We start from the raw sequence: 27,723 nt of genomic DNA on the forward strand, positions 1-27,723 counted from the left end.
AGGGCAGGCGGGAGCATTCCCAGGATGCCTCGAAGCCACACACAAGAGGCAGCCCACGCTGGAGAGATTTTGGGTGCGATTTCTGGCCAAGCTGGAATACGTCGGGAGCAGCAGCCAGTGTATCCGTCTGGCTTTCACCCGGCAACTGGGTTTTGCCAATGCGTGTTGCCAACCCATCGATAGTAATTAGTCCCACTCGGTAATTAACATGGATTTGTCTCCTGTCCTGCACTGCTCCCAGCTTGGCTGAGTTAACCCCTTTGGGACCAGAGGCGCAATTAGGAGCCCAGCTGTGCCAGCCTGGTTCGCCCTTTCCAGACTGGCCCCCAGGGGCGATCAGACACACTCCCCCCAGCCTGGGGTCTGTGTATCTGATGGGGCTGAACAATGGGGCCTTGTCCTTTGGGTGGGAGAAGGTGATTGTTGGGGTCACTTGCTCCAGGGAGCTGCACCAAGTGGGAACCATCTCCCTGCCTTGTTCCCATGCCAGATCATGAATGGAGCTGGGGGTGGGAAGAGACATGACAGCGCCTCACAGTAATTGGCGGTAATTAGGAAGCACTATGTGTGGGGACAGGCAGCCATGGCTGAGACAGCCCCCTCCCCAGCACAGTGCAGCAAATTCAGGGTCCCTGGAGAGATCAGCCTCCTGCCAGTAGGTATCTGCCTGTTCCAGCAGGGGGCACTAGGGCAGCCCCCCAGCCGTGGAATCTGCCTCAGAATCCAACGCCCCCGGGATCTCCAAGCCCTTCACAGACAGCCCCATGCAGGGGCAGCTTAGCCCCCTTTGGCAGATGGGGAAGCCGAGGTGTTTTACCCACATTCAGCAGAGCTGGGGCTAGAACGCAGGCATCCACAGCTGGGCTTTAACCACTAGCCCACACTTCCCTCCCCTCCACCATACAGAAAGGCTGTTCCACAAGACTTCCAGTCAGCAGGGCAGCTGTCCCTTCCCAGGCCATCACCCACCTCCACCCCGGTGCCCCTTGGCATGTCGCTGGGAGATGGGTCTGGCTTGGCCACTTGCCCATCGGGGTGTCATCAACCCCCGTGCGCCCTCTTCAGCGAGCTGGAACAAAGAATCCGCTCAGCCTAAAAAAGGCCCCTTGCACCGCGGCAGCTGTAAGGCACCAGGCAGGTATAATGGAGAATTCTGGTAGATCTGGGCTCAAGGGGGTAACTGCTTGTGTGGGAAACAGAGGCACGGGGAGATTATGTGAATTGCTCACGGTCACCCAAGGGAGTAAGAAAAAAATGGGACTTCAACTCAGGAGTCCAGGTGCTCGCCCCCTCCCCCCCGCTCTAGCCACTACACACCACTCCTCTCCCACAGCTGGGACGGGAACCCAGGAGTCCTGAATTCCAGGTGTCCCCCCCGCCCCCCGCCTCACTGCTCTAACCACTAGATGTGGGGCTTGCATGGGGCACTGGATGAATGTCTCAGTGCAAGTAGCAAGGCCACACTGATCAGACTTTGAGATGCTGAGGACAGTCAAGGAGGCCTTTAGCTCCTCCAGCGAGCGATTCCCGGCCCCAGGGCCAGGCAATCAGACACTGCAGGGTTCGTCTCTACACTGCAAAGACATTCCCGCAGTGCTGGGTCTCAGAGCCTGAGCCAGTGGACTGGGGCTTGCAGGACAAAACCCAGCAGTGACGAGTGGGGAAGGTCTGGGAGCTTCCAGCCCCAGTGGGAATGTCCCCGCTGCTCTTTTCTGCCCCACAGCCCGAGCCCAATGAGCCTGTCAGCTGACCCTGGCTTGAGAGGCAGCACCAGGAGGTTTCTTGGCAGCGTAGACGTACCCTGTGGTGCTTTTATTTGTGGACTTTATCTGGCCTTCCATGATGGAAGCGTCTGTGCACTATGCCCTCTGCAGTGGTTTATTTTCCCACACGCTGGTGGGGTTTATTTTCCCACACGCTGGTGAGGCAGGGCATGAACCCTGTTGCACAGAAGGGCAACTGAGGCACAAGGAGTCCATGGGCAGAAAAGGCACAATTACCCAGGTCTCCCAACCTCTAGCCAGTGCCCTAACTGCCCCTTCCAGTGCCCTAACTGCCCCTTCCCATAAGTGATTAAGTGGGAAACTGAGGCACAGGGAGATTATGTGAATTGCTATGGTCACACAAGGGGAGTAAGAAAGACCTGGGAATACAACTCCCCATGCAGTTTGGGGCTGAGTATGGGGCTGAGTATGCCTTCCATCTGGTTGCAGGTTACCCCCCCTTGGCACTGCCATCCATGATGCCACTGCGTGTCAAGCAGTAGCCCCCACCCCAGAAATCGCAACTCTTTGCCCCTCCCAGCCCACCAGCCACACCTTTGCTGGCGGAAGCATCAACCCAGACCTCCCCTCCCCCAGACCTCCCCTCCGCTATAGTTTGCTGTGTCACCAGGGGCCAAGGGGAGATTCAGAAATGCAGGGATCCCTGACCCGGGGGCACAGGAGGAGGCGTGTGAGAAAGATCCAGAGTGGTACCTTGCACGAGGACTTCCATTCCATCTCTTCCCAGTACCCAGCATGCAAACCCCCCTCCCCTCCCATTCCTCTACCTCTTCTGCACAGCCCTGCACTGCCCGGCCTCCATCTCTCCCACCTGATCCCCAACCGCAGGGCCCTTCACCTGCATAGGAGTTGGGCCCAGACGGGACTAGAGCGAATGCCTGGGAGTCAGCATCCCGGTCTCCCTTGTCCCACCTGGCTCCCCTTTGCTGGGCTCTCTCCTTCCTCTCTGGGTGACTCCCCTCATACCCCCAGGCCTGCCCCCCCCCCCAGGGTACCTGACAGGTAGCAGTGGAGCAGCCACAGGCTGGCGGGGGCGATGGGGCAGCCGCGGAGTCTCCCCCTCTCCCTGGGGGCCATGGCTGCAGCACTTAGCTCAGCGAGTCCATCCCATGCTGCGCTCTGCGCTCGGCTCCAGCACAGCTCCCCCGGCTGCCTCTCTCTCCCTTCCCTTCTGAACTCGCCTTTTGTCCCCTCCCTCTCCCAAGTGCAGGGCAGGCCTCAATGGTACAAGCACAGATGACAGTGCCCCCCTTTCTCCTTCCCCGTGCAAGCTGCCAGCCACCACCACCCTTGTTTAAATGGGGGGGGGGCAGTTATTGGCAGAGTGGAGCACAGCAGGGGCCAGGGTCTTGCTTCCAGGCTAGTGCTAGTAGGGAAGAGAGCCCCCGCAGTAACCTGCTGCCAGGGAAGTTTCCTCCTGACTCTCCCCACTTACCAGCCATCTCAATAGGACCCAGGGCCCTGCCAATGTGGATTTAAGGTGCCAGTGTAACTGCCACCAGGTGGATTAGAACCTGGCCTTGCCAGAGCTTAGTATAGGAGCCGCTGTGCTTTGAGCTAAAAGCCAGCTGGCTCTTAGCCTCTCCTGTAAAGGTCTCTTGTCCTTAGCGGTTGCTGTGGTCTAAGTACCACTGCATGGGACAGCGAACCACTCTAGGGCTATGTCTACACAGCTTCCCTCTTCCTCAAAAGCCCATGCAAATGAAGTGCAGATTAGCATATTGCCACGCTTCATTTGCATAATTAATTAGGGGCTGTTTTTGCGCAAAAACCCCCTCTTGCACAAGAGCCATTCTTCCTCATTTTTTCAGGAAGAACGGCTCTTGCCCAAGAGGGGGTTTTTGCGCAAAAAGGTGCTGTGTGGATGGCGCCTTTTTGCGGAGAACCTCTTGCATAAAAAGGGCACCTAATTAATTATGCAAATGAAGCACGGCAATATGCTAATCTGTGCTTCTTTTGCATAGGCTTTTGCAGAAGAGGGAAGCTGTGTAGACGTAGCCTAGGTGTGTGGGTTACACCAGCACCAGGGTTCCTCAGACCATCCCATGCCAATGACTTTCCCTAGCGCAGGCCGTTCCTGCCCTCTCCACCGGGGCTGCCAACATGGGAAGCCCTGAGTGCCAACTGCATGGGTGGTTTTGAGCAGGGGTAGGCAGCCCAGTTCTCCAGGCTGCACCCCTGGTATTGGAAAAGGTTCAGAAAAGGGCAACAAAAATGGTGAAGAGTTTGGAACGGGTCCCATTTGAAGAGGGATTAAAAAGACTGGGACTTTTCATCTTAGAAAAGAGGAGACTGGGGAGGGATATGATAGAGGTCTATAAAATCATGACTGGTATGGAGACAGTGAATAAGGAAAAGTTATTTCCCTGTTCCCATAACACAAGAACTAGGGGTCACCAAATAAAATTCATAGGCAGCAGGTTTAAAACAAACAAAAGGAAGTATTTCTTCACACAGAGCACAGTCAACTTGTGGAACTCCTTGCCAGAAGATGTTTTGAAGATCCGGGCTTTAACAGGATACAAAAAAGACCTAGATAAATTCATGGATGATAGCTCTGTCAATACTTATTAATCTGGATGGGCAGGGATCGTGTCCCTAGTCTCTGTTTATCAGAGGCTGGGAATGGAGACGGATCAGTTGGTGAATCTATTCACTCCTTCTGGGGCATTTGGCATAGGCCACTGTCAGAAGACAGGATACTGGGCTAGATGGATCTTTGGTCTGACCCAGTATGGCCGTTCTTATGTTTACCTTACACCAGTTTGGTTTATGTCTCTTCCCAATGGGTCACCCATTCTGTCCTGAGCACTGTTCTATTTATAACGAGTCTAAAAGAAGGGTCTTTGTATCACTTTAACTGACATGCTACAAGTAAAGCAGCACAATGTCTGGGTATGGACCAAGGTAGATAGAAATCAAAGTTTTTATTTAAAAAAATTAAAAAGTGGATTTTGTTACTTAAATTGGATTTTTTATTTAAATCAGATATTTTTTATAAAATAATTTTTGAAGAAAAAAACCTGTGTAAAGATAGTTTTAATTAAGATACATTATAGCTCAAAGATATCTCATCATGGAATAGGGCTTATAAATTCTAATTCTTGTAATGTTTAAGAAAAGTTTTGTAAAGGCATTCCACATAGTTCATGGATTAGGGACCCAATTTTATGGGATTCCAGAAGCTTCTGTATAGACTATTTAGATTAATCTTTCTATCTACCCAGTGAGACTCAGTGCTCAGTCTAGAAGATACCATCAGAGGTGCTTAGTTTTGCTGTTCTCAAACCGTGGATTTGTGTCTACAAAGCTAACATGCTTGTTAACTACAAAAAATAGTTATAAATAAATAAATAACCTCTCTCTATCCTATTGTTGCTCTGCAAATTTGTGTACAATCAGTCTCTTACCTCTCTCTAAAATTGCAAAGTTTCAAAAGTGCAGTGAATGGAAGCCAATATTTTAAATTTCTCATGTTGACTTGGATGGCATGGTCAATTTAATTTTTGTTTTAAAAAAATACCTCATTTAGCTATTTTAGTTAAAAACAATTTTATCAAAAACACACTTGATTTTAAAATCTTGAATGTTGAACTAAATTAAAAACTTCATATGCCTGTTTTGTTAAAATATTATATGTTTGCTGTTGAAAGAAAAAAATCCAAAATACATAATATTGTTGCTTTACTTAAATAAAACAATGTAAATGTCTGTCTTGTGATGTTCTCCTAATACATCATGGCAAGAAAATATTAATGATTAACCTGTTGAATTCGAGCTAGTTCACCTCCCAATGACTTCATAAATAACTGCTTCAGCTACCTTGGAGGTAAATGAAATAACCAAACAATTATTCGTTTTCTAATATAGCCGTAAAACTCATCTGAAAATTTTTCAAAATAAACCACTGCTGAAAAATGTATAGCATGGAACTTCTAAAAATGAAGCCTACATCTATCTCTGAGTTGTGAAGAATATGTATTATGGTTATGACCAGGGCTCGACAAATCCACTTATCTACTCGCCCGTGGCGAGTAGATTTCAGCTAGTCACCCCATTCACCAGCAGCGTGCACATGCACAGTGCAAGTTTGGTGCATGCGAGGTGTGGGGCTGGCGAGTGGGTTTTCACTGTGGTCATCGAGCCCTGGTTATGACAACTAACAAACATGCACTTTTATGTAGAAAACCATGCTTAAATCAAGTCTTCCTGACTAGTGATCAGATTCACCCTAGCATGGACAAGGCCTAATTGTGCCTTGGCCCAAACATTGATGGAATTTCTGGATCAGCACTTAGCTAAAATGGGAATAAAAATTCTAGTGTGTACCAAACTTCAGATCTTGAGTCTCATTTGCACTGTTTTGCTGTACATGGTAATCACACAGTGATCGCAATGAAAAAATGGTTAGAAATGCAGCCCTTATGAATGCTTTATGTAGGTAGGTAGATTAGATTGATTGATAGGTAAAGAGTGTGGGGAGGACGGATAGACATATCAATAGCGTATATGGGGATGGACAGAAAGACAAATATATAGAACCCATTAAATGTCCAATCCTCTACCACTTGTCAGCCTTGTTGTCTATTTAAAGAGCCAGCCCTTCTCTAACACACAATGTCTGATGCTATGACTGACATGTTCGTTTTTTAAAGGCACCGGGTTTCTATGAAGGAGGTTAGGACCCAGCTGGGGATTTCAGGAGCTGAGCCCAAGGAATCAGAATGCCTGGGGCTCGGGTGACTGTCAGCAAGTTGCAACTCCATGCCTCAGTTTCCCCATCTGTGAAATAGAGATATTCACTGTCCTTGGAAAGCACTTTGGGTGTGTCTATACTGCAGGGCTTAACTCAAAATAAGCTATGCAAATTGAACTACTTCAATTGCGTATCTTATTTCAAAATAGGGAACATCTACACAGAACTTATTTCAAAATAGAGCACTCTTCCTTCATGTGATGGACCAGGTTGGGTCTGGGCACTGCTGAGGGCATCCGCTCAGGGTGAATTGCTCAAAATCAGGGCTCCTTACAGCCCCTGACTGGTGACCTTTCCCAAATAGGCCACAAACCAGTCACACCGAGTGCTTCAGTTGCCAATCCAGCCAGCAGGAAGCCTCATGAGCAAAACCCTCAGACACCCCAGCTCTCCCAATGCCGCAATCAGCCTCGGACCTTACACACAGGTGAGGGGTTATAAAACCCAATCTCACCTACCCCGAATGGGTTCTCCCAGTCCCAAAGGACCAGCTACAGTTCCCAGTCCATTTACACTTTGGATCTTACCCACAAGATCACGCTGGGCCAATCCTTTAAAATCTAAAATCTAACAGGTTTATTTAAAAAAGAAAGAAGAGGTGGAGAGTAAGGTTGTTAAAGAAAATACGTTACATGCCCCAATCCCCAAGTTCTTGATGCAGGCTTTCAGCAGAGATGTTACAAACTGCTATCTTAAAAGTCTGTGGTGTACATCCTATGTCAGGATGAGTCGACAATCCTTCCCAGCTCGCTGTCCCTCCCAAGGCTGCTTCTGGGATCAGTGGCAGAATTGAAGATCAGATGGAGTTTGCCTCATGGCACTTTATATCCATCCCTGGTACCTTCCAAGCTGGAGCGGGTCACATGGCCAAGTGACCTATCCCTGTGTCCCATGTGATACTGACTGGTTTGCAGGTTCCAGACACATTCCTCAGATGTATATTGGGCACCTGGAGAGCCATTGTCCCTGGAACTGTGCTAATTAGCATAGTGATAGAAATGTAGCCGTGTTAATCTGGGGTAGTTGAAGCAAAATGCAGGACAATGTAGCACTTTAAAGACTAACAAGATGGTTTATTAGATGATGAGCTTTCGTGGACACTGGCCATTCCTGGCCCATTGCTCAGAGAACCTTCCAGCATAAGCACAGAGTACATATTTATAACTCCACATACAGATATCACACAAGTACATGAATAGCATACATAGAATCAGTAGAAGATAAGCTTTCATTTGACGCCTTGCATGGCCCCTTTGGTATAGGCTTTGGGGCAAACACCTCCCCATAGGTGCAGCAGTGATCTGGCTGCTCCCCTCAAAATCCAGTAACGTGACACTCCCACTTCCCTTATTCTTCTTACTATGGAGGGTTACAGGAGTTGGAGTAAGAAGTCCTCCAGCTTGACAGTATTTTGATACTATTTTGAAATAACTGCCTGCTGTGTAGATGCGGACTAAGTGATTCTGGGATAGAGCTAGTGAGTTTGAAACAGTGTTGCTGTGTAGCTCTACATTGTGCCAGGGGTGATCATTCCTACAACAGGAGCATTTCTGGGCTCCAGCTGAGAAGGGGATGGTACCCTGCTACCCAGGGCTGCAAAAACACCGCGTCTGCCCCCAAAGAACTCAGACTACATAGATGCAGGATGAGATGGTAAACTGAGGCACACAGAGGGGACGGGTCACAGGGCAGAACTGGGACCAGAACCCAGAGGCCCTGAGGCTCCCACGCTCCCTCTCCAGCTGTTGCTGGCAGCAGCGAGTAAAGGCGATGCAGGAAGCGGCAGCAGAAGCTGGCTCGTATCCCGGGACAAGCTCGGGACAAGCTCTATGGGCAACCCCCCCGCCCCCTGCCCGGGCAGCCCCCCGAGTAATACCAGGGATCCCCGCTGCTTTTGACTGGGGCAAAGCAGCCAGGGGGCAGGGCCTGGCCGGCCCGATTCCCCAGCTGCCCCGGCTCTGCACGGGCGGAACCGGCTCCACCACTGCGTCCCGCCCCGCGTAGGCTGGGCCCCCAGGGCGCCATCCCTCAGGGACCGGGGTAAAATTCCAACCCTCTGCTGCAAGCGTAGACGGAGAAGGAGACGCTGGATGATCCAGCCACGGGGGTGGAGGTTGATTGACACGGCTTCTCCCCTCCCCTCCAGGGCTAGGGGCGGGGCTGGTGGTTCTGAACGCTCACGCAGCCCCTTCCCCCCGAGATCTGGGCCCCCCCAACCACCCTAGGACCAGAGGGCTGCAGACAGTCCCTGCCCCGAAGAGCTCACAATCGAAACTCCTGATTTATAGGGGTTCCGGGGTCGAGCTCCCATCGGCTCTGCTGAAACTCCCAGTCGGGGTTGCACCTGGGCTCTGGGCCAGGGCCAGGGCCCCCGTCCTTTGGCTCAGCGCCCCGCGCAGCAGCAGGGCTGCAACAGGTGTCAGGGGCCTTGTGCTGGTGAAAATGATGGTGCAAGAGGTCAGGGCGGTGGTGCCCTGCAGGGTAAAGTCAAAGCGGGCGTCAAGTAGCCCAGCCTGGCGCACCGCTGCAGCCTGGGAAAACTGAAGAGTTTTGCACCGTTTGCACGGAGAACCCGGGAGATTGGGGGGGGGGGGGGGGTCAGTGTATGGGGGGGGGCAGCCCCCCTTGTCTCATTATTAGCCCCAGCCAGGCTCTCTGTTCCTTTTCTAGACCACTCAGAGCCTCCCAGAGGGGCCCAGCCCGGCTGCCAGCCAAGCCAAATGACCTCTGCCTCCCATCCCGTGGGGGGCAGGATCGGGCCCCCCTCCGTGGGGCTCTGGGTCGAGCTTTGTGCCTGGCGCGGCACCCACCCTAGCCCGGCACTAACGCTGCCGGGTGGCAGAGGAGTTTGCGGACGGTGCCTGGCGGCTGCCCCGCCTACCGGGGCTGGGTGAATGGAGCCATGTCGCTGGGCTAGCCCACGCGCTACCTGCATAAGCTCCTGGCGCGGGCGAGCAGCACCCAGGCACCGGGCATCATGGACCGAGGTAACTGAACGGGGCAGACCAGAGGGACCTGGGGGGTGGCTGCAGCAGGGGCCGGGATGTGCATGTGCATGTGCATGATGCTGGGGGGGGCAAAGTCTGGATGCAGGGCTGGGACCCCAGTCCCGTTGGTTGCACCCCCCTGGCTGGGCTGGGCTGGGCTGGGTGTAAAGACCTCGCAGGCTCCTACCAGCCGCTCACCCGGGGTCGGTTCTCTTACTTGCATGAGGCAGCCCAGCGCTTTGTGGTTTAGGGAAACAACGGGCGGGAGGGGAGTCTGACCTCACTAGACTCCTCGAAGAACTTAGGCACTACACTGCCGCTGCAGGCGCCTAAATCCCAGAGTCAGGCCCCTCTGGGATCCCCCTGCCAAGTTGCCACTAAGGCTTGTAGGTGCCTGAGCTTACTGCAAAAGTGTCTGTGCTGAGTAAATGTTCCCGAAGTGGCTGCATCGCCGCTTCTGAGCAAGCCCTCGGGATCTGAGTGCCTTGGTCCCAGAGTGATGCCCAAAAGTGGGTTCCTCTGCCTAACTCACCAGCAGGGCCCGCTTACAGGATCGGGCCCCTCTAGGGGAGCTCACCCAGGAGAGCTGGGGGATGGAGGATCACTTTAAACCTGGTTAAAAGTCTCAGAAAGGGGGAGGCCTGTGAAACTGTAACTGAAAAAACTTAAAACAGCAAATAGTTCTGCAGCACTTTAGAGACTAACAAAACATGTAACTGGTGGTATGAGCATTGTGGGCACTACCCAATTCTTCAGATGAATGGAGTAAGGGCTACAAATAAATAGCAGAGAAAGAGAAGGAAAACAATAGGGAGAAAATATTGTCAATGAGAGCGTCCATGCTAAATGAAGCTAACAGTACCCGGTGCTTAGCTTTTTATGTATTAGATTGTGGAATGTAGCTGCCCATCCCGGTTTAAACCTGGTTGTTCCGGTCCCCACCTGGGATATGGGAAACCACCACTTTAAGTCTCTTCTCTACATGGAGGTGGGAGACAAGGGACTTAAACTAGGATCCGGCACTTCTTAGGTGGGTGACGGAGCCACTAGGCTCTCTCAGATGCTAACCCTTCATGCTTTCTGCTTTGTTCTCCCAAACACACTCCCATCTTGCCACCTTTATAGAAATGCAGCATGTTAAAATGAAGCTTAGTAAAGCATTTAAGTAGATTTCCTGCTTTTTTTTTTTTTTTTTTTTTTTTTAAAAGCAAGATCAGTCTAGTCCAGCTTGAAGTCTACAGAGGTGATGTTATCTAAAAGCTTTTCTAGATAGGCCAGTGTGTTTTTTAACATGTGTGAAACTGGCCAGGTTAGGCCTTGTCTTCACTAGGAGAGAAAGAGTTCCAACTATCAGCTGTAGTTTTAACATGAGGTAGCTGGTTGAGGTTAACTCTAGCTACCCTCCTAGACTTGAATGCAGTCAGCCTAACACCTGTGAAAGCCAGCATGCTCCTTTTATCACCCTTTTAGATCCTAGTCCAGGTAGCTTCAAAGCTCAGCTGACCTGAACCCAGGCCTGCTGGCCGGGGAGTGAAGGGGGCAACTGCCCTAGGTCTGGTGATTCAGAAGGGCCTGCGGCTCCCAACCATCACTGCCAGTGTGGTGGCAGTTGGGGGCACTGGGACCTTTAAATCACCACCAGAGCTCTGTGCGGTGCACTATGGGCAGCAGTGAGAGCTGGGGAGGGGCTCCCTGGTCTGTGTGGTACTGAGGGCTGGCTGCCCAGGTCCACCCCTTCTGCCTGAGGCCCTGCCTCTTCTGGGGGTGCAGAGCAGAGCCCTCCCTTCCCCCCGCTTTGCCTAGGGGCGGACTGCCCAAACATGATTCCAGTTATTTTCAGACCCCACCTGACCTGGACTGGATGCTTCTCTCCAAACTTGTGCTAGTGTCGCCGCATTGTCCTTGGGGTTGGTCTGCTGGCAACTTCCTGTTCCCCATGCCTGCGATCCAGCTTTAGTCTCCTGCCTTTGGGCTTGGCACAGCTGGGGCTGTCCTCCCTGCTGCTACTGGCCACCCTTGCCTCCCTGCCCAGTGGGTGCGGCAGAGTGAAAGACATTGTGAGTCCTCATCAGTGTGCACATACAGTGCAGCCAAGTGGCAGAGGCTGCCAGGAATGGCACCGTGCTAACCCCACATGCGGGAGGTAATCGGAGACTGCCTGACCTGCATCCACTCAGTGTGCAGCAGCAGTTAAATAAATAAATAAACAAAAGCAAACAATGTTGGGAATCATTATAAAAGGGACAGAGAATAATACAGAGAACATCTTATTGCCTCTGTGTAAATCCATGATACACCTGCATCTTGAATACTGCATGCAGATGTGGCCCCCTCACCCAAAAAAGTTACCTTGGCATTGGAAAAGATTCAGAAAAGGGTGACAAAAATGATTAGGGGTTTTGAAAGGGTCCCATATAAAGAGAGGTTAGAAAGGCTGGGTCCTTTCAGCTTAGAAATGAGGAGACTAAGGGGAGATATGATAGAAGTCTATAAAATCGTGGCAGGTACGGAGAAAGTGAATGACGAAAAGTTGTTTACTTGTTCCCACAGCATAAGAACTAGGGGTCACCAAATGAAATTAATGGGTAGCAGGTTTAAAACAAACAATAGGAAGTATTTCTTCACACAGTGCACAGTTAACCTGTGGAACTCCTTGCTGGAGGAAGTTGGGAATACTAGGACTTTAGTTCTTTTTTGAACCTCGTTAGATACTTTCATAGAGGATAGGTCCAGCAATACTGATTAGCCAGGATGGGTAGGTATGGTGTCCCTAGCCTCTGTTTGTCAGGGACTGGAAATGGGTGACAGAAGAGGGATCACTTAATGATTACCTGTTCTGTTCACGCCTTCTGGGGCATCTGGTATTGGCCAATATTGGAACACATGATGTTGGGATAAAATGGACCTTTTGTCAGACCGGGTCAGACCATTCTGATGTTTGCATGATATGATCTGAGCCCCAGAGGGTTGGGTCCAGTTGAAAGGCTCTGCTATCAAATGTGCTTATGGCAGGCACTCCTGAAGGGGCTCATTAACTTGGAAGCACTTAATTCATTGACTTCCAGCTGGGCGATCCACTGGATAAGCAATGATCCTGAAGACTCAGATGCACTGAGTGGCCACCCACATCGCCCAAGGCTAGGAATTGCTGTTTCCTGCTGTGACTAGTCATTGGCTCGTGGTTATTCAGTTTTTCCCCCCCAAACAATAACATTCTTTGGGGGCTTTCCAGGGATAAGAAGCATGTTGCCAGGGGCATTGGGGGGCTTGAGTGTAGATGGTCACCTCTTCATCTAACCCTGTGCAAAGCCGCCTGGTTGTAACTACCTGTGTGGGCTACACCTAGCCTCAGCCCCAAGTAGGGGACAAGACTCTTTGTACAAATGGGGCTGGCTGCCTCGAGGTAACAAGCTCCATCAGAAATACCATCTAACACCAGTTCTGCCCCTAAAGTAGTTTCTATGGTCCTGGGGTGAAATCCAGGTTGTATCACCCCCTGCCCTGCAACACTGGGTTGCCTTTTACTGTTGTAGCTCCCCGCCCGGGCAGCTCCCAACTAGCCTCAAGGCACACCTTGCGTGTGTGTACAGTTGCAGCCCTCCCTGAGCTAGCAGCCTGCCAGCAACACACCCGTCTCGCGCTGGCTTCCACCAGCCTGGATTTAATACACCCAGCACCACCCTGAGCCTGAGTTCTCCCCAAAAGCCAGTCCTCTGCACTGTACTGCCCTCTCCTGGACAGGTCAGGTATTACCGCTGGGTCGTGTCTACAGACCGGACTCCGCAGTTTGCTACTCTCACTGGACTTGCCAAACGGTCTGTTTAAACGCGGGCCAGGGTTGGCTGAGAGGTTGGTTCACAAAGGGTCGTCAGTGAATGTAAGGCCGGGAGGTAAAGCTGGAGACGACTCCAAGCAAATAAGAGCGAAAATGCGCAGCCGAGTCTAAAACGAAATCTGCCGTTGGTGTTTGCAGTGGGGCTGTAGCTGTGTGGGTCCCAAGTAGGGGGGAGAGAGAAGGGGAGGAGGTGGCAGCAGTTAGTGGAGTAGCTTCTGCTGGTGAGAGACACGGTTCTGAGCTTATTCAGAGCTCTTCTTCAGGGCTTGTTGGTCCAGTACCTCGTCCGCCTTGTCTCTCCACAGCTGATTAGATTAAGTTTTGGTTCAAGGCATTCTCACCCTCTCCTCTAGCCTGCGGGTGACTTACCCTTTCCTTGGTCAGGAGTCCTCCCTGAAGCCCCAGGATGCTGGAGCCTTTGGCTTTGCCTCAGTTTCCCGGTTTAAAGCGCGGCTGCAGCACTGCAACCACATCAGATGCTCCCAGCGCTCAAGGTAAACCACCTCCACCAGGGGAATCACTAACAGCGCTGGGAGTATGGTTCCCAGTGCTGTAGCCTGGTTCACACCAGTGCTTTACAGCGCGATCACTTGCTGCACTCGGGCAGAGGTGGGGTGTGTTTTTTTTTTTTTCACACCCCTGAGCCAGAGAGTTGCAGCGCAATGAAGTGCCAGTGTTGACTTAGCTTTCATATCAGTAGAAAGAGAGAGAACTTGGAATTCTCTGCATTTTTTTTTGTATAGTTCTCTCATACTTCTGGTGATTACTGTTTGAACAAACTTTGCTTGGAGGAATAAAGATGGGAACCTGGGGGTGAAGGAGGCTCTGTGCCCTTTTTACTCATTTTCGTTGGCTGAAATTTAAATTTGCTTTGTTTTTTGCCACTCCCTCCTCACCCAATTCAGGGATCTTGCTTATACGGAGGTTGAGATAAACACGTATTCCTCTGGGGAAAGATGTGTTGAAGGGCTGTTGCCTAAGCAGGTCTGGCTGGCTTTGAAGGAGTGCTAATATTCCCTGGAGGGCTTCCTGTAATGTTACCACACAAGGGCGGCCCATCCATATAGGCGAACCAGGCGGTTGCCTAGGGCGCCAAGTTAAATGGGGCGCCAAATGGTGGCGCAATATCATTGAGGGGGTGGGAGATGGGGGCGCCGATTGCCTGGTTCGCCTAAGGCTCCAGTTGCTGGCAGCTAGTCTAGGGCCGCCCCAGTTGCCACATATATTTCGCCATTAAGTAGCACGTTATCAGTTTGCAAATGAGACCTCAGCTCGCACGGCATTTTGCACGCAGGTTATTACATCCCCGAGCCTCCTGTGGCCTGCCCAGATGAGGATTTACATGGGATGTTGGATCAAGTTACCTGGCTCTGGTAAATTAACTCTGTCAGGCCAAAGCAATTGACCTTTAGCCATGCTGAAAAGCTGGGTTATAACTAAGGCTATAGCTTGACTTATTCAAACTGAAGCTAGGTCTGTACTAGAGCCAGAAGGTCATCTTAAGGTACACAACTTCAGCGATGTAAATAACATAGCTGGAGTTGACATACTTTAGAACCATAGAGCTGGAAGAGACCTTAGGAGGTCATCAAGTCCAGCCCCCTACCCAAGGCAGGACCAATCCCAACTAAATTAACTCAGCTAGGGCTTTGTTAAGTTGAGACTTAAAAACCTCTAGGGCTGGAGACTCCACCACCTCCCTAGGTAACCCATTCCAGTGCTTCACCACTCTCCTAGTGAAATAGTTTTTCCTAATATCCAACCTAGATCTCCCCCACGTTAAGCCAAGCTTGGCGCTGTCTCCACAGTGGGAGGTCAACAGAAAAGTTTCCCTTACTCCTCTTGAATTAAGGAGTACTGGTGCATACAGGCGAGGAAGGGAGGGGAATGCCTTCAGCATTTGATTTAGCAGGTCCTTAGTAGACCTGCTAAATCAAGCACCAGAAGATCGATCTTCGGCATGGCAAGCAGAGGCGTGGCCTGAGCTGAAGGCTTTAGATTGTGTCTACCTTGGTGCTAAGTATTGGGTTAAACTCCATGAAAAAAACTGCTTCTTTCCGATCTGCGCCACATCTGGGCTGATTTAACCACTGGAGGGTGCAGGAAATTTTATTTTTAGAGGTAGCCAGTGGCACAATTCCTGTGGTAGATGCAGTTACGCTGGGGTGAAGGTGCCTTCTCCTGGGGTAACTTATTCCTTGGCCTGTACTGACAGTGAAATCGGCATCTCCCTTGAGAGTAGGCAAAGCCTTGTTGTTGTGGAGGTGGTAAGCTGCGTCCACACTGGATACTAAGAGGGCTTTCAGATGGACTGAGTTACCACCATCCTTTTTTTTTTTTTTTTTTTAATTTAATCCTTTTCCCCTACTCTAGACACAATCACAGGTAGTGGAGCGATGGTGGGAGATCTCCCTGCAATAAACCTCCATGCTGGACAAGGCTGTGCCTATAGGGCCAGGGAAAATGGTGGGAAAAATTCACCTCCGGGTTTTGTACCCAGGCCCATCTCGTGCACCTTTCTCTCTCTCTGCCTTTGGATACAGTCCGCGGCAATCAGGGGGGTTGATCCCAGCAGTAAGCTGTGCGAACAAGAGCAGAATTTGTCCCCGATGTCTTGCGTAGGCGGAACCCTCCAGCAGCATGTGGAGCACTAACGAATCCTGTGTCCGGAAAGTCAGTGATTAAAGGAATAACCTGGCTCTGCTGTTGCCTGATTTTTGCTGACGAGGAACTCCTACTAAAGACAAGGGGCCTGACTCTTGTCGCCGTTCAAGGCACTTGTGCCCTTACTTCTCCTCAAGGGCGCCCGCTCTGACTAACAGCACTCCTGGTTGTCGCCTCCCTTGGATGGAGACGTGGGTCTCTCTCCCTGCAGGCTGAGGTCTCTCCAGGCTGCAGTAGCTCCCTGCTTTCCTGGGCCTGCTGGCTTTCTCCTCGGAGACTAATAACAGTGTAATTGTCACAATTATAAACTTCCACGTGGTTCTTCAGTGTTTAACTTGTAACAAAAGAGGTGCCAGATCTCAAGCCGTGCTTTTTACTTTCATAACCAAGGTAGCAAGCCCTGAGGTGCCAGGGCTCAGCCCGGGCACAAATTAATCCCTGCAGTTCTTCCTATGCAAACCTACTTACCTTTAAGGGAAAAGCGGAGGTAGTCGGAAGGCATCGGTGTGGTGTCCTGACAGATATCGTGCTCTGTCCAATGACGATAACCAGGGCATGACAAACGGCGGTGAAATCTACTCGCCAGCCCTGCACTGCGCATGCACAAGACACACATTGCGCATGTGCGCGCTGCCGGTGAACGGGGCGACCAGCTGAAATCTACTTGCCACAGGCGAGTAGAAAGAGCGATTGGTCGAGCCCTGACGATAACCATTCACCTACATGTGTGTTTGTGTGCTCCCTCACTGGCTTTGAGCAAATAGCCAGCCCAGCAGACTCCCAAGAGAGCCCCCAAGGACCACAGAATCAGACAAGATACAAAGCCCTGAGTCAGGTTTATTGTAAATGAAGCACAGTAATAGCTGGTAGGCTCTACCAGGATGCTAAGAATGTGTCCCTATAACCATGGACACGGCTCAGTCAGTAGCATGGGATGCGCTACTGCCCTCTAGGCCAGACCAAGAGTTAAGGAGGGATACCCCAACATTTAAAGATTGAGACAATCTGTGATGCACACCTTATGTAACATCTTATGAGTGTTAGCGACATATTGGTTACCTCCCCTTGTGCTTTCATGCTTGATGTTTCAGACAATATTTCTATTCAGCACTTTTGCCAAACTGTTTTATCACATGCGAGATGGGGGGTGTCCTTGTACTGTCCTGGGGGAATGTACTTACACGTTCCCTGTGTTTAACTTTAAACAGTGCTAGCAGAACCAATGCCAAGTTCGTGTCTCAGTCCCTGACTTACAGGCAGGGTTCTGCTTTGATAGGGTCTGCCCGTTACTCAATATAACTCTTGCTCACTTTGGTTCAGGCCTGAGGCCTGACACCAGGCCCGTGTTTCAGGCTCTTGCTTTCTCTGGCACAAGTGTTGTAGAGAAAATATGAAAAAACAAATAAAGAACTTGCCTCTAATAAGCTTCCCAGAGATCACCCTTCCAGTGTAGACTGGGGCAGGAGCAGCTCTTCCCAGACCTGCCCCCCCATTTCAAGTTCATTGTACTTTTTGAACAAGCCATGGCTCTGAGTCACTCCTTTATCTAGCTGGGTTCTTTGAAGGGACCTTGACCAGATAATTCGCCAATGGATCTCCGCTGAAAGTGCAGCTTCTAAATCCGGGGTGGGGAACCTCAGCCCTGGGGGGCTGGATGTGGCCCTCAGCTTGCCTGGATCCAGCCCCTGAGGCCCCAGCATTTGGAAGCCTGCACTGGTGCTTCAGCTCCTCATTCCTCCATGGGGCTGGAGCACACAAACTCTACTAGCCTGGGCCCCCCACGGCTGTAGTGTACGAGGGAAATGTGGAGAATGTCTTTCTCCTACTCAGCCAGGGGCCACTTTTTTTGTGTTTGTTGCTTCTCACTTGTGTGCAGCCCCTGACCCCAAAAAAATTGCCCACCCCGTTCTAAAGGCAGGGGAGCTCGCAGCCTCGCCAGGCCCTTGGGCATAGTGTGTGGGAGGAGAGGAGAGCCTAATCTCTTGGGCAGATGGGGCTGGGGGCACCCTGTCCTCAGTACTGCATATTCCCCCCCGCCCTCGGTGATTTAAAGGGCCCAGGGCTCCAGCCAGGAGTCTTCAGCCATTTTGAATCACTGGGCCCCAAGACAGTTGCCCACTTTGGCCGGCCTGTCTAAAGGCTACATAGAAGTAGGAGTCATTTGCATTTCCCTCCACCTCCAAATATTTCCTGGGAAATGCACTTCCCATGTATTGTCCCAAAACATCCTTTGAAATTTCTAATACCTTCCAGATATTGGCTTGGTCAGGACCCTCCTTCCAGAGCTGTGGCTGCCTTCCGCTCTACTCTGCGCTGGTTAGGCCTCAGTTGGAGTATTGTGTCCAGTTCTGGGCACCGCATTTCAAGAGAGATGTGGAGAAATTGGAGAGGGTCCAGAGAAGAGCAACAAGAATGATTAAAGGTCTAGAGAACATGAGCTATGAAGGAAGGCTGAAAGAATTGGGTTTGTTTAGTTTAGAAAAGAGAAGATTGAGGGGGGACATGATAGCCATTTTCAGGTATCTAAAAAGGTGTCATAAGGAGGAGGGAGAAAACTTGTTCATCTTGGCCTCTGAGGATAGAACAAGAAGCAATGGGCTTAAGTTGCAGCAAGGGAAGTTTAGGTTGGACATTAGGAAAAAGTTCCTAACTGTCAGGGTGGTCAAACACTGGAATAAATTGCCCAGGGAGGTTGTGGAATCCCCATCTGTGGAGATATTTAAGAGTAGGTTAGATAAATGTCTATCAGGGATGGTCTTTCTAGACAGTATTTGGTCCTGCCATGAGGGCAGGGGACTGGACTCGATGACCTCTCGAGGTCCCTTCCAGTCCTAGTATTCTATGATTCTATCCCACAAGAGTGCAGAAACATTTGCATACCCGGGGCTCCCCAGAATACTTGAACGTCCATCGGTCGGGTGTAACGTAATTCCAGGCTTGCTCAGGAGATTGTCACTTTCTGATTTACACAAAGGCCCTTTGATGCAGCGGTGGCCTTGGCCATGCAAAGGGCATGTGTGTGTGAAGTGCAGTTTTTCCCTGAGAATAGCAGCAAGGTCCGTTAATGTAGCGGGGAATCCTCTGACATGGGGCAGATCTGCGTCAGCCTGTGGATGATCCCTTGATTCTCCAACGGTGGCTCCATCCCTGTGAGGGGCGAGCCATATGCCCCTACGTGTGGAGGAGGAGCCTTGTAAAGGGGGGGTGGAAAATGACTGCTGGTGTCTGCTTTTTCCTAAGCACACGTCATTTCCTACAAGGACCTGAAGGCGCTGATCGCCAGCGGGAAGGCTCACATTGTCGACGTGCGGTCGCCAGAGGAGGTGGCAAATGGCCATATCGACGACTCGCTCAATATTCCAGGTGAGGGGCTCCTGTGGGTGCTAGCAGCCACCGTTTTGATTAGGGATGTTAAAATATGTGTAATTAAGTAACTGTGTAACGGATGAAAATTTCAGCAGTTGCATGGTTACACATGGGGTGGCAGCCAGCTCTCTGGGAGCCGGTGCACGCAGGGAGCCAGCTTTTAAGCCAGCTCCCCGCACATACCTGGAACCTGCATGTAACTATGAACGTTAACCTAAGCCCAGGCTCAATGGTTAAACATTTACACGGTTACACTTTCACATCCCTAGTTCTGATTGAACTTGAAGGGGTGTTCCCCACTACAGAGCAACACAGTGTGTCTCAGACCTGGGTGAGAGCAGTTAAGCCCAATGGTCAGAGCCAGAATCAGGAACCAGGAATCGGAGCCAAGGATCGGAGCTGGAGTCAGGACCGGAGCAGGATTGAAACACGGCTGGGCACCAGTTTTGCCAGTAAGCGGAGCACTTGGCGGCCGCCCAAGGGGAGGTTCAGGTGCCGCCCAGGTGATTAGCACACAGCCATCGGCAGGTGTTTCTCTTGGGGGTGCAGATGTGCACATCAATGCACAGAACAACATTTATTCTGAACAACATTTATTCTGCACATGGATGGAAAAAAATTGAGAGAACATTGGTGGGCACAGGAGAAATCACAGCTGCCATAGAAGCATGGAGCAGCTGGTGAGTCAGCCCCCTGAGGCTGAGTTTCAATGCCAACTCTAGTCTCCATGCAGCCAGTGAGTGGTCCAACTAATCAGGCAGTTCAGCTCATTAGCCTGCATGAGGGCTGAGCCAGGCAGCCTCAGGTCAGCTACAAGGACTCCATGGTCTTGTCAGTCAGCAGGGGGCGCTTTTCCCTCCCACTCTCCAGGGCGCCAAGGCTGCTGTGCTGGGGAAGTGGCATGGAACCAAAGCTGGATCATTGAACACTCGAATGTGCACAGGTTACTGCCCCCAGCCCTCTTAATGCCAGGTAGCCAAAGCAAGCTGTTGGGGGACCTGGGCAGCCAGCAGACAGTGTAAGCAGTTTTGGAAAGGCAATGCCTTCCCTTGTCTGTATTACCCACCACCCATTGACTTATATCCCTTTACAAGGCACGTGGGACTTGTGGCTGTCATGCTTAAACTAGGGATGTCAATATGTAGTGGTCAACACGATTAACTGAAATCTGGGTTAATCGGTTAATCCTGTTGACTGCACACATCCCCCCCCCCTTGTATCAGAAGCAGCAGTGGGGGGAGCTGGTGCATGGGGGAAGTCAGCTTTAAGCCCCCCACGAACACCGGATCCACCTGCCCTCACCCCTGTTCCATGCTGCTGCCTCTGATATAGAGGCAGCAGCATGGAAGATAAAGGGGCAGGCAGGAGCCAATACACGCAGGGAGCCGAAGCCCATACAGAAGCAGTGGTGGGGGCAGGCAGGAGGCAGTGTTGGTGGGGAGCCGCCTTAAAAGCTGGTCTCCCCCAGCACTGGCTCTGCGGTGCTGCCTGCCCCCTCCCTCCCCCCCCCCTTCCCCCGTGCTGCTGCCTCCTTCAGCATAGGTGCCGAGGGGAGGGGAGGCTGCCACCCCACACTGCTGCCTCTCTATCAAGGGCAGCAGTGCAGGGCAGCAGGCAGAAGCCAGTCTGCAAGGGAAGCCAGTTTTTAAATCGTCTCCCCTTGCAGACTGGCTTCCGCCTACCACCCAGCACTGCTGCCCTTGATAGAGAGGCAGCAGCGCGGCGTGGCAGGGGTTCCCTAGGAGCGGGGCCAGGAGCACAGTGGGTATTGGCCCTGCCCACAGGGACTATCGAATAGTCGTATAACCACTAAAATTGATTTGGTTTCATGACTATTGAATTGCATGCTGTGATGGCGCGTTGGGGTTTTCCCCGTCTCCTGCACCCCCGTAATGGCACGGACAGACTCCACCAGCCAGTAGAATGGGGGGAGTTTATTGCTTCTCCAGGATACAGCACAGCACAGATGTAACCTGGTTCCAGGGCAGGCCTAGGATGCCTCAGCCCCCCTTGAGATGCGGGAGACTGGGCCCCTAAATTCTAGCCCCTTTCCCTAGGCTGTCTCCTCCATGCTCCTATACAGAAACTAACTCACCCACTTCCAGCCCTGCCCCCAGCCAGGGCTGCACCCCTTCTTCCCATTGTTCCGGTCCCTAAGAGATATCTGTCTGACAAGTTTCGAAGCCCCCTTGCATAATGACTCATCCCCTGCCCCGCTGGGCTGTGCTGCAGCCAGCGGAGGTCACTCACAACCCACTGCCCAGCATAGCAACCAGCAAGGTACACACACTACGTCACACATGCTATCTAACGTCCCTACATTCCTAGCTTAAATACGAAAACATCACCACCTGTATTTATGGAGCCGTGCAAACTTCCCCCACAATCCTCTGCAGGTTTTTAACTCAGCAGCTTCAGCATCAAGACACAGAACTTTACCACTTGCGCTAAAGGAGTAACTCCATTAGTTGGTAGGAGCAGTAGGCTTTTACCCTGCCTGTAGTGGACCAACTTCTAGAAGGGATGCCAGGGTGTTACACCAGCACTACTGATCGCAATCATCTCTCCCCCTCCCCCAGTGGTGGATGTCGAGGAAGCCCTGAAGATGGACCCTGAGACATTTAAGATGAAGTATATTGTGGACAAGCCGCAGCTGGATGACGAGAACTTGATCTTTCACTGCCAGATGGGCAGGAGAGGCGCTCAGGCCACGGAGACCGCCATCAAACTGGGCTATACCAAGTGAGCCTGCCCCTCCCCCTTGAGCCTGGTACCATGGGGCACTAGATCCTCTGGGAGATTGTGAACATGCCAGGGGCACTGCGGGTTTGGGGGCAAGGGCTGTAGGTGGTTAAAATGTGCTGGGTCCTATGGACTCTACCCCTTCAGCACCCCCACCCCAATGCTCAGCTTTAGGGTTACTAACACAGGAATTATTGGGTCTGGGGGGGAGGAGGAGGAGAGTTCAGAATACTAGTGTATTCTGGGGTAAACCCACTGGTTGGGGTGATACTCCATATCCGTGGTGGGTAGCTTGCAGCCTGAGAGCTGCGCCTGGCTTATTGGTGTTCTATACATGGCCCACAAGACATTTTGTTTCCTGTTGCCCATGCGCAAGGTGGCCAGATCCCGCTGGTTTCCTCCCACGTAGGTTTTTTCCTACCGGTATCACCCAACTGACACACACATGAAATAAGGCCGTGCGAAGGGAGGTGCGTGCAGGTTGCACACAACGTTGTGAGAGCCGTGCGCGCCCCTGCATCCAATCGCAGCGCTGCTCCGGTTCATTTGGCACAACCCCGCAAATTCTAGGGACGCCAGTGTGACGGCACGTTGGGGGTCCCCCGTCTCCTGCACCCCGAAATGGCCCAAACAGACTGCACCAGCCGGTGGAATAGAGGAAGTTTATTGCCTCTCCAGGATACAGCACAGCACAGATGTAGTCTGGTCACAGAGCTGGGCTAGGATGCCTCAGGCCCCCTTGAGATGGGGGAGACTGGGCCCCTAAACTCCAGCCCCTTTCCCTAGGCTGTCTCCTCCATGCTTCCAGCCAGCAACTCACTAACTCTCTTCCAGCCCTGCCCCCCAGCCAGGGCAGCATTCCACCTCCCTTTGTTTCTCCCCATGGGGGGTAGGCTGGTTCAACCAGTATGGTACCTTTGCATAATAAGGTTTTTCCTGCTGGGTCTTGCTCCAGACAGCTGAGGTCGCCACAGCCCTAGCATGGTACCCCCACGACGTCACAGCCAGCACAGTGAGCAACTGGTGAGACTTGGTTATGACAATCTCCCGGCTGACTGAGGCCCCTTTGTATCACCCACTCACTAGCCTACGTTGCCCATGGCTGCTCCACATTCCCACCAGCGCGTGAAAGACCAAGTTGGTCAATCTTTTAGCGTTCGATTGAGTGGGTTTAGTGTCAATTGAATGCCGTGAGCAGCCTCTGCCAACGTCCAGTACTCATTCTGCGAGGACGCTATGGCAGCTCAGCTTAAGGTAAGCTGAATCCAGGTATGCATCTTGCGTACCTGAAGCTGACCCACCTGGACCAGTCCTGAGAGATGACAGATAATTTCCTATTTAACTCCATAGGGTACGTTTCCATGGCTACCTTGATTCCTCAGGGACCTTTCGAATTCATCCGTATGACTCTATGCTGACGACGGGTTATTTCTCTGGGTACTGCTGGCCCTCTGATGTTCTGGTCCCACTCGGAGATTCTGGCTTTGTGACTGGGCTAGATCAGATTCTTCTACCCTGCTGTGGCTTGGCCCTTCCATTTTCCATTCTGAATCCCTGTGTCGCTTCCTGTCTCTGCAGGGCCCGTAACTACGCCGGCGGCTACAAGGAATGGTCTGAGAAGGAAGGGAAGTGACGTGGGAATGGCTCCCCCAGGGCAGGTGACATTCCATGCCCAGCAGCTGGCTTTGCACTGAATTCTTCCTTCACTTCCTTGCTGCAACGTTCTCCCATTGCTGCTGACAGCCGGCGCTGGGGATGGAATCACCGGCGTCTTGGTGGGCTGTCGGCTAAATCTCCTGCCTGAGAAACTGCTGCTTGGCTTTCTCTCAAGCCCAGAGTCTGCACCTGCTCCTAATATAGTCACTCCCCCTGCTCTCGATAGCACTGAGGGGGTTCAGACATTCGATTTTACTGGGAGTGGGGAGAGAGCTGCCCACCGTTCACTCCATCTCCCCCGCCTCCTCTGGGAATCTGGGACCCCATCCGTACGCTTCCCCTGGACAAGCCCTCAGCTCTCCTCGCAGCTAGATTTGACAGTCATTTTGCTGCCCACTTCGTTCTCCAGCTGGAACCGCCACTTCCATCTGTAGCCTGCTGTTTCTATAACATGCTGGGTGCCCCTCAGCCACCTCTGTCCCTGGGGGACTTTCTCAGCACCCGCACCTAGATAAGGGAGCTCACTAGCGTTTCCGCCACTACACTACGTGGCCCTGATAAAGTCTAGACAAGGGCTCCGGGTCAGCCGTGTGTGATATTCTATTAAACCTGTTTACAGTTTTTGTCCAGAACTGTGTTTCTCAGCCACTTCACCGGGGCGAGCCCTTATTCCCATTCATACAAATTGCATGGCGTCCCCTCACGTTTTCTGTCAGAATAAACAAGTCTTATGCTTGACCATGCTTAGGGCTGGCCTGAATGCAAAGCTTGCATTGGCAATGCTACCTCTCGGGGGTGTAAAAAATCCACACCCCTGACAGATGCAACTATGCCAACCTAATCCCCAGTGTGGGCAGCTACATTGCCGGAAGAATTCTGTGGGCCCAGTGATTGCCTCTAGGGGAGCAGAGTCATCTACAATGCTGAGAGCACCTCTCCCGTCGCTACACTGAGTATTTACACTGAAGTGCTGCTGCTGGGTTGTGCTGTTAAATATAGATGTACCCTGAGGCTATGCGTACACTAAGTTCTCATTTGCATAAGTCGTGATCTCATTTGCATATTTTCTGCCGATCCGTTTGTTTTGCGCTGGGGGTTTTCGCACAAACACAAGCAGTGTGAACTTTTTCTTTTTGCGCAAAAGCCCCTTTTTCCGCAAGATCGGTATCCATCCACACTGCTTGTTTTTGTGCAAAACCCCCAGAGCAAAAACACATTAGCAGAAAATATGCAAATGAGATCATGACATGCAAATAAGTCCCTCGTTAGCATATTTTTTGCCGAGAAAATGCATAGTGTAGACATAGCCCCAGTGTTTAGAACGGAGAGGTGGAGAATACTGGACATTGGAGGTGGGAGGAGCAAGACTTCCTTTGGCTTTGATCAAGGGCGGGCCACATGCAGCCCATTGATGTCTTGTGTGTGGCCCACAAGACGTTTTGTTGACTGTTGCCCACACATGGGGTTGCCAGATTCTGCTGGTTTCTGTCCACATCGGGTTTTTTTCCTGCCAGTATTACTAAGTGACATGCACATAAAATAGGGATATGAAGAGTTAACCAATTAACTAGTAAGCATCACTCTTAACAGGTGATGCCTACCGATTCATTAACCCTGCGGGGCTGGAGCAACTCCTTTCCCACTATGGGCAGGGGGCTGTTCCAGCCCTGCAGGGCCCACCACGGTCAGGGACTGCTCTGGGCATCTGGAGTAGCCCCTGTCTGCAGAGTGTCCAGGTGAGGGGGCCAGGCAGGGGCTGCTCTGGCTGGGCTAGAGCAGTTCCAGCTGGGACGGGGGAACGGCTCCAGCAAGGGTGCTCCAGCTGGGCTGCAGCAGCCTCCCCTTAACTGGTTAACCAGTTAACTTCCCATTTAACTGCTGATCCAATTAAATGGGATTTTACATCCCTAACATAAAGCAAGAGCACGTGAAGTGAGGTGTGTGCTCATTGCACACAATGTGGTGAGAGCCGTGGGCACCCCTGAATCCTTTCAAATTGCTGCTACAGTTCTATCAGCACCTCCTGCAAACTCTAGGCGCACAAGTGCAGTGAGAAAAACTACCCTTTCCCAAGAGCCTGTCTTCCTATGCCAGGAGGCCATCTTGGTTACGGCAACCTTGCAGCCGATTGAGATGACGGAGGGCCACTCATGCAACCCACTCACTAGCCTCGGTTGCTCATCACTGGCTTAGATTGTAATAACATTTTCAACAAGTCATGACTAGAGATGTGAATGACTAGTCAGCTATCCAATAAGCAAATGCTTATGGGATAATTGACAAACTAATTGACTAGTTGCTTTCACCCTCTTGCTGCCTGTGCCCGTGCATGCTGGGGGACGGGGACGGGCTCACACCTCACGGGTGGGCCTGCGCATGTGCCCTGCACCCGGGAGCAGCACCAAAAGGGCTTGGGCCGGCCCTGGTTGCCAAGAGTCTGGTTTTGAACAGGACAGTCCAGTATTTGAGGGTTCTGTCCTGGAAACAAATTGAGAAAATACCAGACATAAAATGAGGCTGCAGCAGGCCAAATGCTCAACCTTGCCTGGGGACTCAGCTGTGCCCACCAGATATGCCTGGATTTGCATTGTCCAAGCACATGGACTAAGGGCATAAAACAGAACACAGTGGCTCCATGCTGTGTATAAGAAGCTGGATATGAGTCAACAACAGTGGGCCCTTATAGCCAAGAAGGCTAACGGCATATTAGGGTGCATTAGGAAGAATATTGCCAGTAGATCTAGGGAAGTGATTGTTCCCCTTTATTCGGCTCTGGTGAGGCCACATCTGGAATGTTACAGCCAGTTCTGGAGCCCCCATTATAGTAAGGATGTGGACACATTCTTCCTTTTCTAATAAGGAAAGTGTGGGAGTTCACCTATAATGATGGGAGAACCTCTCACAGCCCTGATCTTGGCTGAAAATGTCCAATGCTCATGATAATGCATGGTTCTGCCACATATTTTCCCCCAGATCACGAAAATAACTAATCTCTCTGTGGTGTCTATAGACTGGGGGTGAGCGTAACAATTCTACCACCGGAGTGTTGTGAAGCTCAGGAATCCATGTATAAAGCTTGTAGCAAAGGGAAAAGTATTCTGTATTTTTTTAGCTTGTCTGTCTAGCAATGACCATCAGAGGTCAGCATGCCCTCAAGGGTCAATTTGCTCTACATCCATAAGTTCCATTGTGTTCAGTTTACATCTATTTTTACTGAAAATGCCCTGGATTTTACAAACAGCATTATTCTTTTTTTTCTGACTCCCACTCTACTTTTTATCATTCCAATAGATAAAAACTTGTTTTATTAGAAAAACACAATATATTGCATTATCAATGTATATTATGATCAGACATTAGTGGGTGTATATATGCAAAGCTGCCTGTTGAAGTAAGGCCTCAGAGGGGTAGCCGTGTTAGTTGGTATCTGCAAAACAATGAGCAGTCTTGTAGCACTGTAGAGACTAACAGATTTATTAGGGCATAAGCTTTGTGGATAAAACCCGTGTCATCAGATATGGGGTTTACCCATGACAACTTATGCCCTAGTAAATCAGTAAGTCTTTAAGGTGCCACAGGACTCCCTGTTGTTTTTGTTGAAATAAGGGAAGGTGTAGTAGAAGATGCACGCAAAAAACAGACAAGCATGCACACAAACTCTGATGTGTATGTGCATCTGAACAAACCACTGAATCTCATAACTGTCTGGTTAGTATTGACCGTGTGAAATGTATATAGCAATATGGTGTGTGAGGTAACAGGATTCCCCTAAACCTTTTGGAATCTGCCAGGCACCCAGGGGCAGCTCCGTGCATGTGCCGTGTGCATGGGATGCGGCGCGAGCCTGGGGTGAGGGGTTGCGCATGCGCTGGGTGCTCAGGGTTCAAGAATGGCTTGGGCTGGCCCTGCTCGCTAGGCGGGTGCACATAAATA

At 51.2% G+C, this 27,723-nt stretch overlaps 2 protein-coding genes across 4 annotated transcripts in view; one reads left to right on the top strand and one right to left on the bottom strand.

Annotated features, from left to right (window-relative positions):
- LOC102452457 (immunoglobulin superfamily member 11-like) overlaps positions 1–27,723 on the bottom strand; it is a 47,149-nt gene that overhangs the window by 15,792 nt on the left and 3,634 nt on the right. Inside the window, exon 1 of one of the 2 annotated variants that reach the window (XM_075908140.1) lies at positions 2,780–2,922. The exons of the other annotated variant lie outside the window; for it this stretch is intronic. Within the exon in view, the coding sequence (XP_075764255.1) occupies positions 2,780–2,861 (82 nt within the window). The 5' untranslated portion in view covers positions 2,862–2,922. Of the gene's footprint in view, positions 1–2,779; positions 2,923–27,723 lie in introns of those variants that run through there. 2 annotated transcript variants of the gene reach the window in all.
- On the top strand, positions 9,369–24,528 carry TSTD1 (thiosulfate sulfurtransferase like domain containing 1). Of its 2 annotated transcripts, XM_075908158.1 has the most exons (5): positions 9,510–9,527; positions 13,747–13,856; positions 19,267–19,389; positions 21,972–22,134; positions 23,713–24,528. In XM_075908158.1, the coding sequence occupies exons 2-5, from the start codon at positions 13,769–13,771 to the stop codon at positions 23,765–23,767; spliced, it is 429 nt and encodes a 142-aa protein (XP_075764273.1). In that variant the 5' UTR covers positions 9,510–9,527; positions 13,747–13,768; the 3' UTR covers positions 23,768–24,528. The 2 variants fall into 2 exon arrangements, with proteins under 2 accessions (XP_006115280.2, XP_075764273.1); XM_006115218.3 differs by lacking the exon at positions 13,747–13,856 and having other exon boundaries at positions 9,369–9,527; positions 23,713–24,422.

Source organism: Pelodiscus sinensis, chromosome 24, assembly GCF_049634645.1.
Source record: "Pelodiscus sinensis isolate JC-2024 chromosome 24, ASM4963464v1, whole genome shotgun sequence".
Classification (NCBI taxonomy): Eukaryota; Metazoa; Chordata; order Testudines; family Trionychidae; genus Pelodiscus; species Pelodiscus sinensis.

Excerpts from the sequence above, each read along its gene's own strand:
- TSTD1 (XM_075908158.1), top strand. The coding sequence starts at position 13,769 with ATGCTGGAGCCTTTGGCTTTGCCTCAGTTTCCCGGTTTAAAGCGCGGC. Across the intron at positions 13,857-19,266 it reads AGATGCTCCCAGCGCTCAAG|CACACGTCATTTCCTACAAG; the intron begins GTAAACCACCTC and ends CTTTTTCCTAAG. Across the intron at positions 22,135-23,712 it reads ATCAAACTGGGCTATACCAA|GGCCCGTAACTACGCCGGCG; the intron begins GTGAGCCTGCCC and ends CTGTCTCTGCAG.